This window comes from Pezoporus occidentalis, unplaced genomic scaffold, assembly GCF_034315485.1.
Source record: "Pezoporus occidentalis ecotype Australia unplaced genomic scaffold, CSIRO_AGI_Poc_V1 ctg70, whole genome shotgun sequence".
Taxonomy (NCBI): Eukaryota; Metazoa; Chordata; class Aves; order Psittaciformes; family Psittacidae; genus Pezoporus; species Pezoporus occidentalis.
This window is the reverse complement of record NW_026916053.1, coordinates 1,755,574-1,772,953: the sequence shown is the minus strand read 5'-3', so window position 1 is coordinate 1,772,953 and position 17,380 is coordinate 1,755,574. Positions and strand designations below refer to the sequence as shown.

The 17,380-nt window shown below is 44.9% G+C and overlaps 1 protein-coding gene across 2 annotated transcripts; it reads right to left on the bottom strand.

The window, feature by feature from the left end:
- Positions 1 to 1,686: 1,686 nt before the first annotated feature.
- Positions 1,687 to 15,815, bottom strand: YWHAB (tyrosine 3-monooxygenase/tryptophan 5-monooxygenase activation protein beta). Of its 2 annotated transcripts, none has more exons than XM_062642300.1 (6): positions 15,631 to 15,815; positions 7,713 to 8,013; positions 6,620 to 6,743; positions 5,469 to 5,632; positions 4,041 to 4,136; positions 1,687 to 3,567 (listed from the first exon to the last, which is right to left on the bottom strand). In XM_062642300.1, the coding sequence occupies exons 1-6, from the start codon at positions 15,798 to 15,800 to the stop codon at positions 3,511 to 3,513; spliced, it is 912 nt and encodes a 303-aa protein (XP_062498284.1). In that variant the 5' UTR covers positions 15,801 to 15,815; the 3' UTR covers positions 1,687 to 3,510. The 2 variants fall into 2 exon arrangements, with proteins under 2 accessions (XP_062498284.1, XP_062498285.1); XM_062642301.1 differs by having other exon boundaries at positions 7,713 to 8,008; positions 15,625 to 15,755.
- Between the last annotated feature and the right edge of the window lie 1,565 nt (positions 15,816 to 17,380).

The window sequence follows — 17,380 nt, the reverse complement described above, 5'->3', positions numbered from 1 at the left end:
CGGGCAGCGCCCCGCGGGCAGGGTCGGGCCGGTTCGGTTCTGGCAGCGGTGTCCCCGGTCTGCAGATGGCCGCCGGGGCCACCCGCGCGTCTCGGGTCGTTTGGGGTAAGCGGGAGGGTGCGGGTGCCGTGTTTTGCCCCTGAACGCTGACAGCGGGTGCGTGTGCGTGTCCGTGTCCAGCCCGCCCGCTCCGGGGAAACCGCCTGCAGGCTCTGGCAGGTGATCGCCTCAAGTTAAGAAATCCACGCAGGAGCCGGGAAGATACCAGCAGCTCGGTACTAACCCGTCATCACTGGGCTTTATGCATTCCCAATGTCCGCAGGTCCTGGCAGCCCTGGTGCAATGGCTGGACTTGCTGATCTTAAAGGTCTTTCCCAACCTGGTCGATTCTGTGATCCCATGACTCTAAGGAAGATCCCTCGCCATCCAGTGGGGGCCCACAGGATCTGTAACCCACCCTCTGCCGTCACCGTGTGTCTGGATGATTGAGTATTGCATGGTCGCCTTCATCCACGGAGATCACACCCCAGCTGTGCTGCATGTGTAGGGGAGGTGATGGTTTGTCATTGAAGAGCTTGCTGATGTGACAAGGCCCAGGGCAGGCAGGGCAGTGTCACCAGCAGCTCCCCCAGTGTTTGCAGGGCTGTGCTGGGCCCCTCACACCATGTTTCAGCTGGACTTGTTCCTCGAACACACACCCTCTACTTCTGCACATTGAAGGGAAGAAGTGATTGCAGCAGGGTGAGTGCCTCGTGCTGACTTCAGCTGAAGGGAGCCACTGGACACCATGAAAAAGGCACTTCACCTGCCCCCGTTGTATCTGGAATGGTGCTCAGCAGACACCCCATCCCGCTCCAGGCGGCACACACCGGGTGTTAACACACACCCCATCCCTGTGTGGTCGCTCAGCTCCACCCCACTCCGCGCTCTGGGAAGGGTCAGCGGCAGCACCAGCAGGAGCAGCTTTTCCTGCGGAAAAGCCTTCTGGTGGTTTCCCACAGGGAGCTGCCTCACCCAGAGGTCAGGCGAGCACCAGTGCCAGGAATGAGGAGCCGCAGCAGCACCCATGACATCGGTTAAATGCGGAGCACACCCGGGCTCCCAGCGGAGCTGGAGCGCCCTGTCCCAAAAAAAGGTAGAGTAACTTCCAAAATACAAACATTTCCTTTTGATCCTTAACTTTATGGAGCTGAGGATCAGCAAAGGTGCCCAACTGCTGATCACTCTCCCAGACTATTTCCCCCACAAAGAGACATAAAGATGGGAGATGTTAACTGGAGGCCCCATAAACAGGAGCAGCTTAGCAGGATCTGGGGTTTTCCTTCTCAGAGCTGACAGTGTCATCAGCACAAGCCAGACTGGGAGTTAGTGAACACTATGAAATGATTTAAGATCAGGTAAGTCCGTAAAGCATGAAGAAACTGACAAAGCAGCAGTGATTTCAGATATAATGAGGATGACCGTGTAAAGCCATGGCACAGGACAGATCAGTACTCGGTCAGCAGCCAGTCAGATTCTGCCCTAACACTGTGTGTGGGGAAGTCTCTCTGCAAAGGACTGAGTAATGAAACATTTGGAAACCCCAAATCGACTTGCACAATCCAAGAAGTGAGCATTTAATATAAATGGTGCTTTTCCAACCACAGGAGTTTTGGACCCAGTAGAGCAAAGAAAAGAGACACAAACAACTGATAAAATTTTTTATTATTCACTTTTGAACTCTTTTACACTTTTCCTGATTATTTTGTGTAAGGTGAAACTAGAACTGTTGAAAAGACATACACAAATCTAGTACATCAATAACCAGGTATTTCTTTTTGCTATACTATTCTCACAACCACGTGTGTGCTAGGCAATATAACCGTCACAGAAGCAAACTTTAGGCAGAATACTGGTCAGTAAAAACAAAGCGAAAAGAGCTACCAGATATACAGACAGGCTCGGTTCCACATTCACTACTGCATTTATCAAGCGCCAAGTATTAACTGCACAATTTGTTCAGCTAGTAGAGGGGAGTTTTAAAATCAGTGCATGAAATTCTCTTCAGCAGATGGATGGATAGACAAACAGATGGAGCCTATACCTAAGTGGAATGTGAAGGGAGGGGGATGATACTGCGAGACTGATGGGTGACTATCCCGTATCTTTTCCACTGCATTATTCACGCAACTCTCATTAGGTTTTCTTTAATGGGACATGTTTGAAACATAACTAGGTGAGGTGTGGAGCTCAAATATTACAAGCATCACAAATGTGTAGGTCTGCATTCCAGTATGATAAATGGGAGATCCTGAATGTCTGAGCCAGATCCTGGTACTACCAAAAAATAGCAGACAAGAGCTGAAGACTGCAACAGCCCTGGCAGCTCTCAGACATCCAAGAAAGAAACCTGTCCTTGAGCAGGTCTCACCCACCATCCTGACATCACCCATAATCAAAGAAAGGATGACGCATATGTGGGAGTCCAAAACTGCTTTAATGGAGTTTTAACATGTGAGAGGGTTGAGGATGAACAGAGTCCAGTGGGAGAAAAACTGCTATAAAGGGAACTAAAGGTGGCTCAGTGGATTACTTTAGAAATTCTCAGGATAAATTCAAAATGGGAATACCATGGAGATTTTGATTCACCTAAGAGTAAAGTAATGCAAAAGTGGCAGATCACTTCATGGTATCATCCAAACTAATAAGGCCATTCAAAAAATTGAATCTTCTCCTATTGCAAGTCCATGGTAGTGAACCAAGAATCCTCACTACTGAAGGCTATCTAAGGTGTAATTACGTTATGTTATTGCTGTGGGAAGGGGCTGAGTCATGCATGTTGTATGAGCATGAAAGCACTTTTAGAAGTCAAATCCCAGTTATCTGCCAGTGTAAAGAGTTCGGAAATCAAGCTGCTAACTCCCCCGTTACCCTCCTCCCCAAAACAAACCCCATCCCCAGAAAGACAGGATGGACAAAGTGAGCTTTTGACTGGAAGCGGTGCCTCAGACTTGGTTACAAATGTCTACAGAGTGTGCCTGTTAAACTAACCCATAGCAGTGTCACTAACTGGAATGCCATATACTGGATTGTTTTCTTTCCATGCCCCAGTGTCACAATAGAATCTCTATAACTTTCTGTACAACTTTACAACAGAATTGTACTTCGACTATTTTGGTGCCAAATTGAAGCTCGCCGGAGTTTCCATAATTGATGTCTACTTTTCTACCAATAGGAGTTTTGTAAGGTCAATTGCATTCACAAAACCCATAATCACAGTGTTCAGTTAAAAATATAAACACGGTAATCATAACTGGAAATGTTCCTAATAGGAAAGTTCGGAATGCCATTGTAATAACCGACCTCCGCTTGAAGTACACAAAACACCAACCAACCGGTTTTACCCCACAGACAGTTTTTGCTACGTTGAGGTTGTGAAAGTCGATGTACTATTCTTTTTGCTTGTCGCACAAAGGGATATATGTGTAGGATACAGGGTGACATTGAACATATAGTGAAGCGTGACAGCCATTAGTTCTCTCCCTCCCCAGCATCCCCTTCATCTCCCTGGTTTTCCGATGTCCATAGCTGTAAGAAAATACAAACACATGTTCATACTTAAAGCATGCAGTTAATTACAACTGTCAGGAAAGGGAAGACAGTACAATGAGCAGCAAGTCTGCAATTTTTTCAGATAAGAGCAATACAGAACATGACAGTTAAAGCTACAGAATAATGAACTGGAAAATGAATAGAGAATAACAAACAAAAAGGCAGCAGAAGTTTGCAAGCTCAACATAAAGCTGGCTATTGTAAACAGACAAACTCCACTCTGTGCTACCAAGAAGATTCTGAGTTTGTTACAGTGGTTATCGAGTGATTTGTGGTTTAAACAAGCAAGTTAACTGGTCTGGTTACAAAAAGCTAACACGTGCAGTTAATGCCTCAGAAAACGCTTTCAATGGCACAAAACTACGTAAGTTGTCTGATGTCAAGTCACACTTAAGTCCAGCAGCCTAAGTAACAGTGCACAGTGGAGTGGTTTGCCCCAAGATACTTACAGTGAGGTTGTCCCTAAGCAGCTGCATAATCAGCGTGCTGTCTTTGTAAGACTCTTCATTCAGCGTGTCCAGCTCTGCTATCGCTTCATCAAACGCCTACAAATATGCAAGACAGCTCTTTCACACTCTGCTCTGGGATTTACTTCTGCTTACACACAGCTTACACATTTGCCACATCCCTATTCAATTACCCAAATTCTGTGACAAAACCTCCCAGTGTATTTCTTTTCCACCAACAGAAAAGAAACGTAAACCAAAGTGAGCACCGGATCACTAGACAACCAGTGGGAAAACAGAAGTCTTCAGGGTCCAGCCTAAAGCCCAGAACAACTTCACTACCATGCCAACATCAAGTACTGAAAAGGCAAGTGCACTCTCTGCCACACTGAAGAATGATTCATGCAGCTTGAAGTCAGCTTTAAGAACAACACTTCAAAGCAATACTTTCATTAAAAATGAAGGTCTTGCTGGTGTAAATTTGCAGTAAAAGACAAAGATACCATTACGTTGATATATATTGTACATGAGTAAGTAGGCAAGAAAAGGGAAGACAAGGGTTTTTTGATGGTAGGGTGGAAGGTTTTGGACTTCTCTCCAAAACAGCATAGGAAATCAGGTATGTTCCACTAGAGATTAATAAAGCCATTCCTCCCATTGATCTGCTACATGTGAAAGCCCACGCTGCAAGCCTGAGTGCCGAAAGCCATGAGTAAGTGCTATTTCTTCATTCCTGTTTCAAACCCAGTGTAAGCACATTCACTAAAAAAGCAGGAACAGCAGCAGTGTTTTGCACAGCAAAACATCACTCCTTGTTACAAGGTATTATCCAAGTGCATTTTAAGAACACAAAGATTCACCTAATGGTGAACCTAAGGTTACTACCAATTTTCACAGATGCAAAAAGCTCCATTTAGAAGGCTCTAATCCTGTTTTAGGAAGAAGGGCAAGAAAAAGAATGACTAGCTATTCATTTGGCACAACCCATCACACAGTCTTTTTGGTCTCTGGAGAGAGAGGCACACATGCATGCAGATATACAAGGACATTCAGGGCTACAACTGTAGTCACAAAGATGACTCTTCATGTATCTGCTAAGCGTTCAAATTTAAATGTTTCACTTTAGAAGTGCTAAATGAATCCAAGTGTGTTCAAACGTGACACAAGCACATTCTAAGAGAATTACAGACTCAAGAAGAGGCACTTTTCTCTTCCCTTTCACTGGATCAATTGTGCTAGCAAACCAGCTTTACTTGAAGCTTAGCTAGTATAGCTAACTTACCTGAAAACATACTAGGATAACAATAAAGATGCCAGCATTTTTAAGGAATTTGTAATGAAAAAGCGTAATAACCTATAAAAGGGCTACTGTAACCATGTAATTATCTCCTTAGGCTTCAAAAAAACAGGTAATATGAGGAGTCTGCTTACCGTCTTTGCCAGATTACAGGCCTTTTCAGGAGAATTTAGGATCTCATAGTAGAAGACAGAGAAATTTAGAGCCAAACCAAGTCGAATGGGGTGTGTTGGCTGCATCTCTTTCTTGCTAATTTCAAATGCCTCCTGGTAAGCTTGCTGTGAGTTTGCTACCGTTGCTGCAAGAAGTAATGACAATCATATTAATGCACAATACAACATGGACTTCATGATGGAAGTATTAGAGCCTTGGTCTAGACTACTGCGCCACCAAAAATTCATACAATTTCATATGCACAGATGCTTCTTTCAGTGCTTTCAGAAGCCTACCACTGGCTGAACTATTCAGGCAGAAACAGTTCAGGTTTTTTATAGAGACTTAAAACAGAATTTATTCAAAATAAATTCCAACCAATCTGAATGCACAGGAGGCTCTACCTAAGTCAAAGTACACTCTGATTAAACACTTGCTTTCAGCCTAGCTGAGGAAGTAGTAGTTCTGAATAATAAATCCAGACAAAATCACACAGGGAAGAGGTACCTAAACTACCTATTTAAACTGAAGGACACATTTAACACCTGGGTTATGAACTTTGTATTTCAGTTTCACATTTCAGAGGAAAGACAACAGTTCCTTCCTGGCCAAAGGGTAACAATAAGCTCTAGAAGGGCATTTCAAACTGAGTTTGCAAGACAGACCACAATGAGACACCAGGAATTCAGGCACAGTTCAGTATTGCTTTACCACTTCAGGATGAACTGGCTTTGGACCCAGCAACCCAGTATCCCATATTTGCATTCATAAAGCTTGCAAGCAGTGAGAAGTTGAGAGCTAAATTCATAGTTTAAACAAGATATGATAGGAAAGCGTTTTCCATGAGAAAAAAAAACACATTCTCCAGGAACAGGACTTTACACTGACAAATATGCTTGAAAATCAGTCACTGAGGTTAGGGGCTGCAAACAGAATTTGACAGGTTTGATGAATGTCTGTTAATTGCAATGAAGTCTTTCTCTAAAAGTGAGTTGCACTGCGCGTCTTCAATTCTAGAGAGCAGCAGCAAGAAGAAATAAATACGTCATGTTATGGGGAAAAGAACACAAGTATTTTTTATACTTTATTCTGCACGGCCCCCAGCAGAATGAGAGATTTCAGCTCTACTTACTTTGCTTATTGTCTCCAGATGCCACTTCTGAGAGGTATCTGTAGTAATCGCCTTTCATTTTCAAATAGAAGACCTTGCTTTCTGGCTGCGTGGCATTGACAATAAGGTACTTATCCAGGAGTTCCTGAGAAAGGAAACATCTTTTTTTTTCTTTCCCCAGTCATAAAAATAATGCCTGAAACAGCCTTCATTACAATGGTAAGCACAAACTGTTATAACAATGACTGATATATATGCATGTGCTAATCGCTTTGCCTACTGTTGTCTAAACTCAGAACAAAAGAAGAATTACTGGTAACCTAATCCCTGGAAAGCAGAAAACTCGCTCTATTGAGGCTACCCACAATTTGCTCCTGCAGAATCTTGCGGTTTAAGACTGCAAGGATCTTCCTTGAAGCATACTGAGGCGAACCTGTGTCTACAACCAAGCTAATGAAAAGCAGCAGCTTGACATTACCATGGGTCAGGTCACTTTTGCTGCCACAAACCTGAATTCTATACAGAGCAATGAAATTACCCACAAAAAAAATGATTTACTTGCAACTCCAGCTGAAAAGCTGGACAGTGGATGGTCAGCACATGCGCATCCAGAGATGTAAGACTGACAGTACTGACAGCAACTGCTCCTGACTGATCTTTAGCAAACTGAACAGCAGTGAAAAGAATCCCTCTTGTCTAAGTGGAAAAAATAGCAAAACCAGTTTGGGGAAGAAATACACACCTTCTCCAACCTAAAAAGTACTGAACACGCCTCAGAACGTCAGCATTTAAGAATTTAAATGGTAGGCAGGACTCAGGCCAGTGCCCCAGATCTCAAATTTTCTTTTCATGGTGATCCCTAGCCAGCAACCAGGGGCCTTCAACACTGCCTTGCTTGCTTTTTTTCTATTGAAAAAATCCAAATGCTCTGTTATAACAAATTCCCTAAGAAACAAACTAGATGCCCTAGGAGCTAGAATTGTACTCAAGCTTGAGGCTATGCAAAATTATTCCCTTGCTAAGGTGCTGCAGTATCTACAGCACAAGATTCCTTAAGCCTCTCTGAAGAATGCTGCAGTACCAACTACTGTTATTTTTGCTGTTGGATTATTACCAGAACATCATTGCAGATATCCTGCAATTCAGCCTCAATTTTCTCACGATATTCTCTTCCCATCTGCTGTTTCTTCTCGTTCCTCTCTGTTTTCTGTTCAATGCTGGAAATGACACGCCAGGACGAACGACGGGCACCAACCACGTTCTTGTAGGCAACTGAGAGTAGATTCCTTTCTTCATTGGACAGTTCATGTCCTTGCTCAGTGACAGCCTTCATAGCAGCAGCCATGTCATCATAACGCTCAGCCTGTTCAGCCAGTTTGGCTTTCTGTACCAACTCACTTTTATCCATGGCTCTCCTGTAATCAGTGGGGAATACAAATAAGAGAAAAAGTCTCTTTGACTGTCTGCACTGTGGAAGTTCATGCTGAAGTGTGAAGCAGAATTCACAGTCACCAGTAAGGGGGAAATTATCAACTCTAGAAAAGTAATACAAAGGGTTTCTTTTTAAGAATTTACCCGACCTTTTGCCAAATATGCGTAATTTCTATGTGTGTAAATGACTAATCACAATCCTGAAGATATGTGAGCATTATTCTTCAAAATGTAGCAAAATTCATATTGGCATTAAGCACATTAATATGGTCCTTATGTAAATGTCTCCCCTTTCCTATACTGGCCACACTCAGCTTGGGAGACACTGCATGTACCAGAAACCACCAGGTACAGCTGTGGTTTGATTTTTTGGTTGGTTGGTTTTCCCTCCACTATTATACAGCAGCAACTCAGGAGCACTGAAGCCCTGGACAGCTCCTCCTCACACTGAAGATTCCTGCACACTACAAGAGATGTTTCTGTGTGTTTATAAAATAAACCATACCCAGGAAAGCTGTAGCTGTTGGCAACTATGGAAAGTACATTCATATTGTTCTGCCAGAAAACTGGGTTTTAATACATGCATCAACGTACACACCATAGATTATTCTACATGACAAGGGTGGCTGCAGCCTCACGTTTTCAAAACCTTTTAAATAACACTGACATTCCCCAAAAAGCAAACAGGACATGGCTCACATGATGGTTACTACTGCAAAGCTAATTGCTTACATGGAAACAACTTGTTTATCATTTCTGATAAGGCAGTTTAGCAACTGAAGCCAAGAAAAATGCATCACGTGACTACACAGCCCCTGGAGAGCTTAAGCAATGACAAATGAAGTTAGTACAGAACATGTCAGTGAGGCAGCCTCAGTGTTGCTTATTTCTGCAAGACGACGCTAACATGGTTAACTCAGCCATCAAGCTTCCAACCTTATACTCAACCACCTAGGGCCAGGTTCACAGAATTTAAACAAGTTTCTTTGCCTTTATCAAAGTAAGTGGACATCAATACTTCATGAACTCACAGACACCCCAAATTCATCTGTAGTTTCTTCAGGCATGTAGGTTCACTTTGGGACAGAACTGTTATTCTTGTCAGTACTGAGCAACAATGTTCCTCTCCTACTCCCTAAATCCCAACCAGGACAATCAATGTCCAAGCTAAGAAGTTTTCAGGCTGAGACCTAACAGCCTAAAAACAACTTCTAAAGGAACAATAAAAAGCAAACAAGAACAGTAAGTTTATAATTGCTGTTCATGGACTTACCTTCATTAGACAAAAATCTGCAGCCCTATTATAATGAACCAACAGGCTGAAAGTGATTGCTGTAGCCTTCTTCCTGGCTCTCTCCTTTGCAGATCCCAGTCTGACAAGTTCCTGATGGAGAATGTCTCGCACATGCTGCTCAGCTTGTATTTTAATCCAAGTATCACCTACCACACTATCATGCAAAGAAACCAGCTCCCTATCCTAAAACCTGAACCAGGACAATGAGCTGCAGCCCCAAATTCCCATCGTGCGCATGAGCAGTTTCAGAGTACCCTACTGCCAAGGCTGGAGTCCTCACTACACAATTATACTGAGATGAGCACATTCAATCCCTTCAGATGGAGATACTCCACTTTAGCAAAAATAATCACCAAAGATAAAAGGTCAATGTTATTGTACATGAAAGCTCAAGTAAACTCAGCAATCAAATGTCCTACCTGCTGTACGTTTGCAAGTCACACTCACTCCTGCTTGCATCTGATCCTCTGCAGATCTGGCCTAATGCATCCATCCACGTAAGGCACTCAAGTAACGATATGCAATACTAAAACCAGCCTCCTAGAAAGAGACCTCTTTAGACTCCTAAGTAAAACTGGGCTGTAGTTTAGTTCAATTTCAAATACTACCTTTAAACTAGTGGGTTCTGGCACCTACTTAAAGGTGACACACAGACTTCATATCAAAACCCCTGACAAGACAGACTGACTGTAGATACCAGTGTGACATGGTCTTGTAAGGCATGATTAATTTGGCTCTTTCTTCCCCAAGAGGCTTTTCCATGGGGCGTGTTGTATTATCATTGTTTTCTGCAGAGCTATCAAAAGAGTAGTTCCTGAGGACATGAAGGGGTAAGTGGAACTTGTGATGTGCATCTTTTACACTGCTCTGAAGGATTTCATAGTACCAACATATAACAAGCCTCAGGATATCATCAGACCATTTACCATTGAGAGAATCATCCCACTTTTCACTGTGGAGTCTGCTGAACCTCATAAACATTCCCTTATCTCAGCACTAAACCGAGACTATGCGCTTAATGCAGGCAGCAATTTGTGAGTGGCATTTCTTTACCCTCTCACTAAAATCTCAGCATGAACAAAGTACACCTGAAGAATGCTTTTTACATTACAAGGGACAACTTTAAATAACAGGGCATTTAAACAAAACCATTTCAGAGCAGTTCTAGTTTCCTCACAGTCTGCACAGCTTCTAGAAGCATTTCTATTGCGGCTGTCTTATCTTCTCTTCTTCTTATGGAATGTGATTATTATGTAGGAAAAGCCTGCTTGTGGAAGTCCAGAGGCAAGCAACTCCAACAAAGTTTACATTTTGCCATTGAAAGGTCAGTTTTATCTTTGATCTGCACTTTGCCAATAGTGGTCTGATTCCCAGACAAGTCATTCATGCAGAATTCCATTTACAAACATTACAGTTTAGTTTAGAAATGGTGTAGTTTGTTTTATCAGGCTCACTGACATATTTATCTTTAGATGCAAGTCAGTTCAGGACAGTCAATGGGTTCATATAAGGACACATGAATGAAATCACAAAGGGAACTTCAAGGGCATAAAGACCTAGTGGATAAAGAGATCCAGAAACCAGTTCAACATATCAATTATACAGGCAAAATACCAGCACAAAGCATTAGAATGTTGTTTCTCATCAAACAACTTTCTTCAGTAATCTAATTTACGCATATCTTAGATGTAACTCAAGCCAATTAATGAAGATGGAGGTCCTCAGAACTTCACTGGCTTCGTTTGGACATAAAAATTCAGTATGCAGGGGCTTGAGCTGTTTAGTTGATACCCGCACTGCTAGGAAGTTCGCTATGAAACACAAAACATTATTCAACAATATGGATTTAACAGGAGTTACATGCAGTAAGAAAATAATGGTCCACACCAAAATACCTGCAACTGACGATAAGCCTGCCATGATTTCGTTCACAGGGCGCTGCATAAAGGAACACTTAAAATCCTAATTTGATTCTCCATTGCTTACCTTGTTAGAAGCTTGGAGAGAGCTTTGCAGAGCTATGCTGGCTTGAGCTCCAAAAGAGGGAAGTGTTTGCCAGAAGGAAAAAAGATATAAGGAAAGGAGTGATGTTTGAAAAGGCAAAGAAGCAACTATCAGTTATAACTGGTCCCTCCCACAGAGGAGATGAAAGCCACACCAACAATGGATCAGTGTGCCACAGTCTGAAACAAGCAAAGCCCAGAGCTAAAAATACTCCTAGGCCACAAACAGAAGCCATCTAACAAAGGTTACCTGCAGCTAGGAGCAATACACACAGAGGTGATGAACAGAAGGCCGACAGGAATGATCTATTCTAGCACTAAGGAAGCCATGCCATGTTGGCAAGGGGAAAAGAGGGAAGATGGAAAAAGGAGCAGACGTGCAGATCTCAGCCACGGAGGAGTCCTGGAAGTTGCCCATTCTAAGCAGAAGATTCTCATATTAGATGCATTAATACATATCAAATTCTTAAGACACTGTCTTCTTAAGAATCTGTCAAACCACAAGCGAGTAGCCCTCCAAAAAGGAAGTGGCTGGACCCTAGTTACAATAAGGGGCACCAACCACCAGCAGTCACAGCTGATAGTAGCAGCTGCCAGAAATTTGTATCATCCTAAATCCCACACTCAAAATGTGATTTATTACTTTTTTTTACCTCTACCTCCCATACAGCCTAGAGTTCTTTCAATCTCTCTTACAAATGCTGAAGAGCATGTATGCAGTTACTAAACGTTACAAGTGCTTACTTCCCACCCCCAGAAAAGCTTCATGCCTGTGTAGACAAAAGGCTGAATTGTATTAGGAACCTGTAAAACACATTCGTTTGTAACTGCCTTGTTACTTGCAGTGGAAGACACAGTATGAAGGGGATGGTGTGACCATCCTGGGAACAGCACTTGAATTCAGAACACGGATCCTTCAGGAGTGGATGGACACATAGAACTGGAGGTTTATGTATCAGTAACAGCTGAGGAGTAAGACATGCAGATACTGCTCTTCAGAAGACTGCAGGAGCTCGAGAAGTACATCTTACTACTCAGCAGTTACCCCATCTGCTTCATATTGTTTCCAATCTCGATGAGCTGTTTAGGACAAATCCAGAACAGACCAGAAGCAACTGTGTTTAAAGTCTGCAGAAATCAAGTGAAAACTGAGACTGAAAAAAAAATCTGCCTTATGTAACATATTGAACTAACAAGACAACACCAATAAGCCTACATTGGCCTGAAGTCTGCTGCGCCTGATGACCTTTTCTTCTGATAATTAAGTCATTGATTTTGTGTACTGGTTTTCTCTTTATAGCAAGCATGAGAATCTATCAGCCAAACACTTTCACTCTGTAAATAAACACTGGTGAGAATGCAGTGTGGTTACTGGTTTGGCATGTTGGTCCCTAATGAGTCAAGTAGAGATGTGGGTTAACAGACCTGCACATTACACTGCAAAAGGAACGTAAAACCCCATTTGGTGAGATAGGATGTGACCACACTTCTCAGGCACCAACTCTGCAAGTCCATTCAAATTATAACAGGAAAAGCAGCAGACTGGTCCAGAGTTTGTAGTTCAATCTTCCAATAGTACGTGAACATACCTTATTTGATTCCTGGATGGGCAATTCACTCCGAAATTGAACATTCACATGAGGTATGTGGTATTTTGAATTAAAGCTCTAGAATTACAGAGAGGAAGAGCTCTGGAGTTACTATTTCTAAACCAAATGGAAAATCCTTCTCCATCATTCAGGTACACACATGCTGGCCCAAGGATCTGGATGATGCTGATGGCATTCACTGTCAGGTAGACGTCACTCCCAGGAGATAGTCTTTATAGGAATGGAATCAATAGAGCGCAAAAAACATCTCTTGCTTGACTGCACTATCAGGCATTTGATTTTATTAGTTGTGTTTTTTCTATTTTGGTTCCCTCAAAGCCTATTGCTAAATAACTGATAACAAAATTAATGTGCCTGGTAAGAGCTGAACAGTGAAATCTTCCTGACAAGAGCTTAAACAACAAGTTCAGTAAAATATACCGCATTCATAATGAGGGAAAAAGGAAAATGACTTCATAGTTGTGATATTCTTGCTGACCTTGTACAGCACATAACTTCAGCCTCCTCTGCATCTCCTGATTAACCGTTTGCCCTGGCCTTCAGCTCAAACCTTTCTGCACATGTTCAGATAAAATGAACACTCTCTAAAGCCAAGCCTAAACCTGCTCTGACCATCCCCTGCCATTGCTACTTGTTGCTTCCTAAAGGCCAATCTAAATTTTGAATAAAGTGACCTTCAACCATTTCCAAGCTCCACAGACAATTAAGAAATTTCAATGACAAGTACCAATAGCATGTAGGATATTGTACAGACAACTTAAACACAGTGCCTTGTTCTTCTTCATGTCATTTAAATGAGGGACCAGGCTCCTCATACCCATGGCACTTCACATCAGACAGCTGCAGGTGGAGACAAGCACGTGGTTCCAAAGCACAACATACTCGCAGGGTAATACCTTTTTGTTCCAACTAGCAGAACTGGTTTTGGCTAGAGTCCAGGTGGAAATAGTGAGCTATCCTCAAAAATCTTCCCCCAGGCATAAAGTTCATGCCAAACTAATGTGTTCATATCACCGGTAAATCACATTTGTTAATACTAAACTGAGAACATTTCTATTACAGGGTGGGGCAAGAAGCATGGCCATAGAAGAGACATGCTATGATAACGCCTGGTCTTATATCTGATCCTAGAGGTATCAGAATACCAGACGCATTACAGTACTAGCTTTTTACCTCATTATTCAAATCATTATTTACTCAACTCCTCCTCATCAGAGTTTATTCAGATGCAGTGCAAAAAGCTGCAGACTGGCAAAGGCCTTGCTTAGAGGGAAAAAAAGAGACAACATCAAAATAGCAGAGATCAGAACATGCGGTACTGACATAATGAGGTGGAGAAAACTGCACCAGGCCCATCTGTGCAACGAGTCTATCACTTTATTGGCACCAAGTTAATAAACAAAATATTATACACAGTATATTTCTGAAGTCCTTTAATATGACGAGTGAAAAAGGCACTGCATTCTTATTTTCTTTTCTAAACCAGTTGATATCTCATTATTACTATAAAACAAGGGCTTTTCTTTCCATAAAATATTAGAAACCTCTGACTGAGGTGTCCCACAGCAGTGAATGGGTGAAGACGACTACTCCCACAGCAGCTGAACTTACAAAACCTTCCACACCTTCTCAAAATCTCTGCTATTTTTACCTAGGAATTCACTTTTGCCAGTGCTACATGATGTGCTTTTTGCTTTCCTACCACTAGAAAAGGTATTTTAACTATTAATAACGAATTTGGCTGAAAGCAACAAATCAATATTGTGATCTCTGCATCAGATGCATTTTTGCTCCTGTATGCTAACACCACTGATATGTGATCATCCCAATTAATACCTGGTTGTACATACCTCAAATAAAACCTACAGTTGGTAGTTCCGAGTTACTGCCCAGCCCTTCTGTAGGCTGGGACTGGCTTGAAGCAACCTGCTTTCCCTCTGGCACCCTCCCTAAGCACATCTCTATTCGCAAATAGACACAAACGACCCAAATTCGAAAATAATAATAAAATCATTTCTTTTTTTTCTAAAGCGTTCAGGCCATTTCCGTGATCGCCTTGGGTCTTACGTGAGCTGGCTCACAGCAACCGGCACAGAAATGGCACCTCCCCGAGCCCAGCATTCCGGCAGGGCCGGAGCTCCCGGTCTGGGGACCCCGCGAGGCTGCCCCAATCCCTTCTCCTGGGTTTAGGGCGGTGAAAGCGGGAGCCTTCGGAAAGGGCAGGGCTGTGAGCGGCACTGCCCAGGGCGCTCGGTACAGGTGTGCGCGGCCGGCCTCGCCCTCGGGGAGCGAGTGACTCACCCAGGGCGGGGCAGGGCCCGGAGCTGGGGAGGGGGGGGAGGAGGAGGAGGTGGCACCGCCCGCCCGGGCCCCGCAGCGGCAGCCGAGGGAGGGTCACTCCGTTACTCGAAGGGGGAGGCAGGACCCGCCACCGCCCCCCCACGCCCCTCACGGGGGACCCTCCCGCGGCGCGCCAGGGGCAGACCCCGCGGCCCGCTGCGGCCTCGGGAGCCCCTCGCCGGGCCGGCCAGCGGGGAGAAAACGGGTCCGGCCTGCGGGGAGACGGAGGTGGGGGCAGGCCGCGGAGGCCTCCCCCGCACGCTCCCGCGGAGCCGCAGCGGCGAGGCCCAACCCCGGCGGCGGGGGAGGGCGAAGGGAATGGAGCCCAGGCAGCGGCGGACCCGGGACCCTCACCTGGCGGGGGGCGGCGGCACCGCGGCCTGGATCCCGGCGGGCGAGGCGACTGGAGCGCGGCGGCCGCTCGGCGCACGCACACACACCCTGCGGCGAGCGGGCCCGCTTCCGGCGCCGCCGACACGCCCCTTCCGCCGCCAGGGGCACCACCGCCCCTCCCGCCTCCCCATTGGCCCGGCGGGCGGCGGGCGCCAGTCGGTGCTCGGTTGCCATAGCGACAGGAGGGCCTCAGGCCCCCTGCGGCCCCTCGGCTGCCGCCGGCCCGGCCCCACCGTCGCCCACCGGGGGAGAGGCCCCTGGCAGGCAGCGGGGCGGGCTCCGCTCCTCAGCGCGGGGAGGCCGCGGAGCTGCCGGGTGGAGCCGTGCTCGTGCGGTCACGCCTCGGCGCCCTGCAGGCTGCGAGCGCTCTGTGCTGCTCCAGCTCGAGTCACACGCGTGGGGCCATCCCTGGCGCGCCCCTGGGCGAGGCCAGCTCAATCCAGGGCAAAGGAGAGCTGACCCGGCTGGGAAGCGCAGCGGCTTCCCGAGCCACAAGAAGGCAGAGGGTTTGGTGTTACTGTCATTTCTCAGTACTGTTCTCTGGCTGAACACTGCAGTAAGGGACATCTCCGCAGAGCACAGGCAATGCGTGACATGTGGTCATGCAAGTTCATGAATACTTTGAATTGCAAGGTCACCTTTACGCACTTCTAGTAGTGTATCCTCCCCACAATTCATATTGCATGATTTCACTGTAAAAAACCCCAAGATCCTTTTCAGCTAGGTAAGTTTTATGCGTCTGTAATAAAATGAGAGAGAATTTATCAGAGAAATGGCAACAGAGAGCATTTTTGGGGGATGAGGAAAAGTCTAGTTTGGTCTTCAAGAAGGAATCCAAGGAAAAGAGTTCAATTTTATAATGCATGTAATCCTTTTGGATAAGAAGGGACTGAACGCACAACCTTCCCCGCTCCCAAGTCTCAAGTTTACAGCAGCACCACTTGTCTAAGCGTTATTTTTGGGGCTGAGAGGCGCTCTGTTCAATTACAGTATCCTGGAGCCCAATTTTCTCTTACACTTTCAGATACAATCATGGTCCCACCAGAGTCGCTGTCAGATTCTTTTTCGGTGATGGAAGGATTTCATTCGTTTCCTGCTTTGTCTCGGTTCAAAGGTTAATTACTTTGGAAAGTCAGGAAGAAAATGACTTGGCACTTGTGAGTTATCTTAAGCTGCAGACACTGATTCAGGGAGATCAGTTATTGTCATCTCTCTCTTGTTTTCTTGTCTCTTCTCCATAGCCCTCATTTTCCTGGTTTCTGTCTGGGCCGTTCCCACTGTTCTTGCTGAGGCATTGGAAGTGCTGGTTTGTGGCAGAATTACTCGCATTCAGCACCCCTTTCATATCTGCGTACAACACGTGGTTTGTATAAGTGTACTGTCAACACCCATTCGGTCAGTCACCTGCTGTACCTCCCTCAACCTTCTCACTTTGCTGCCTGCTCCAGCTCGTCCTTGCCCTGCCTGAGCTGTCACAGCTCACTCCTCTTGCTTCTAGCAAGGTGCACCCAGCTCCCTTCATACTGCTCCTCCAATCTGTCCAGATCAGATTCTAATCATCACCTCTGAAATGCTTGCAATCCTTCTTAGCTGGTAGTTTTGGACCGTGTATCCTCCATCTCAATATTCAGGTAGAGCAATTCAGCACTGTGTAGTGACAGAGGGGAAAATACCATCCTCTGCTTTCGCAGAGCATGCTGCCACTCAGCAG

What these genes read in the sequence shown, in the direction of transcription:
- YWHAB (XM_062642300.1), bottom strand. Translation starts at nt 15,800, where the DNA reads ATGGGGAGGCGGGAGGGGCGGTGGTGCCCCTGGCGGCGGAAGGGGCGT. An exon ending in GTGCCGCCGCCCCCCGCCAG is followed by an intron (nt 8,014 to 15,630) that starts GTGAGGGTCCCG and finishes CACTGATTACAG; the next exon opens with GAGAGCCATGGATAAAAGTG. An exon ending in CCTGTAATCTGGCAAAGACG is followed by an intron (nt 4,137 to 5,468) that starts GTAAGCAGACTC and finishes GCATATTTGTAG; the next exon opens with GCGTTTGATGAAGCGATAGC.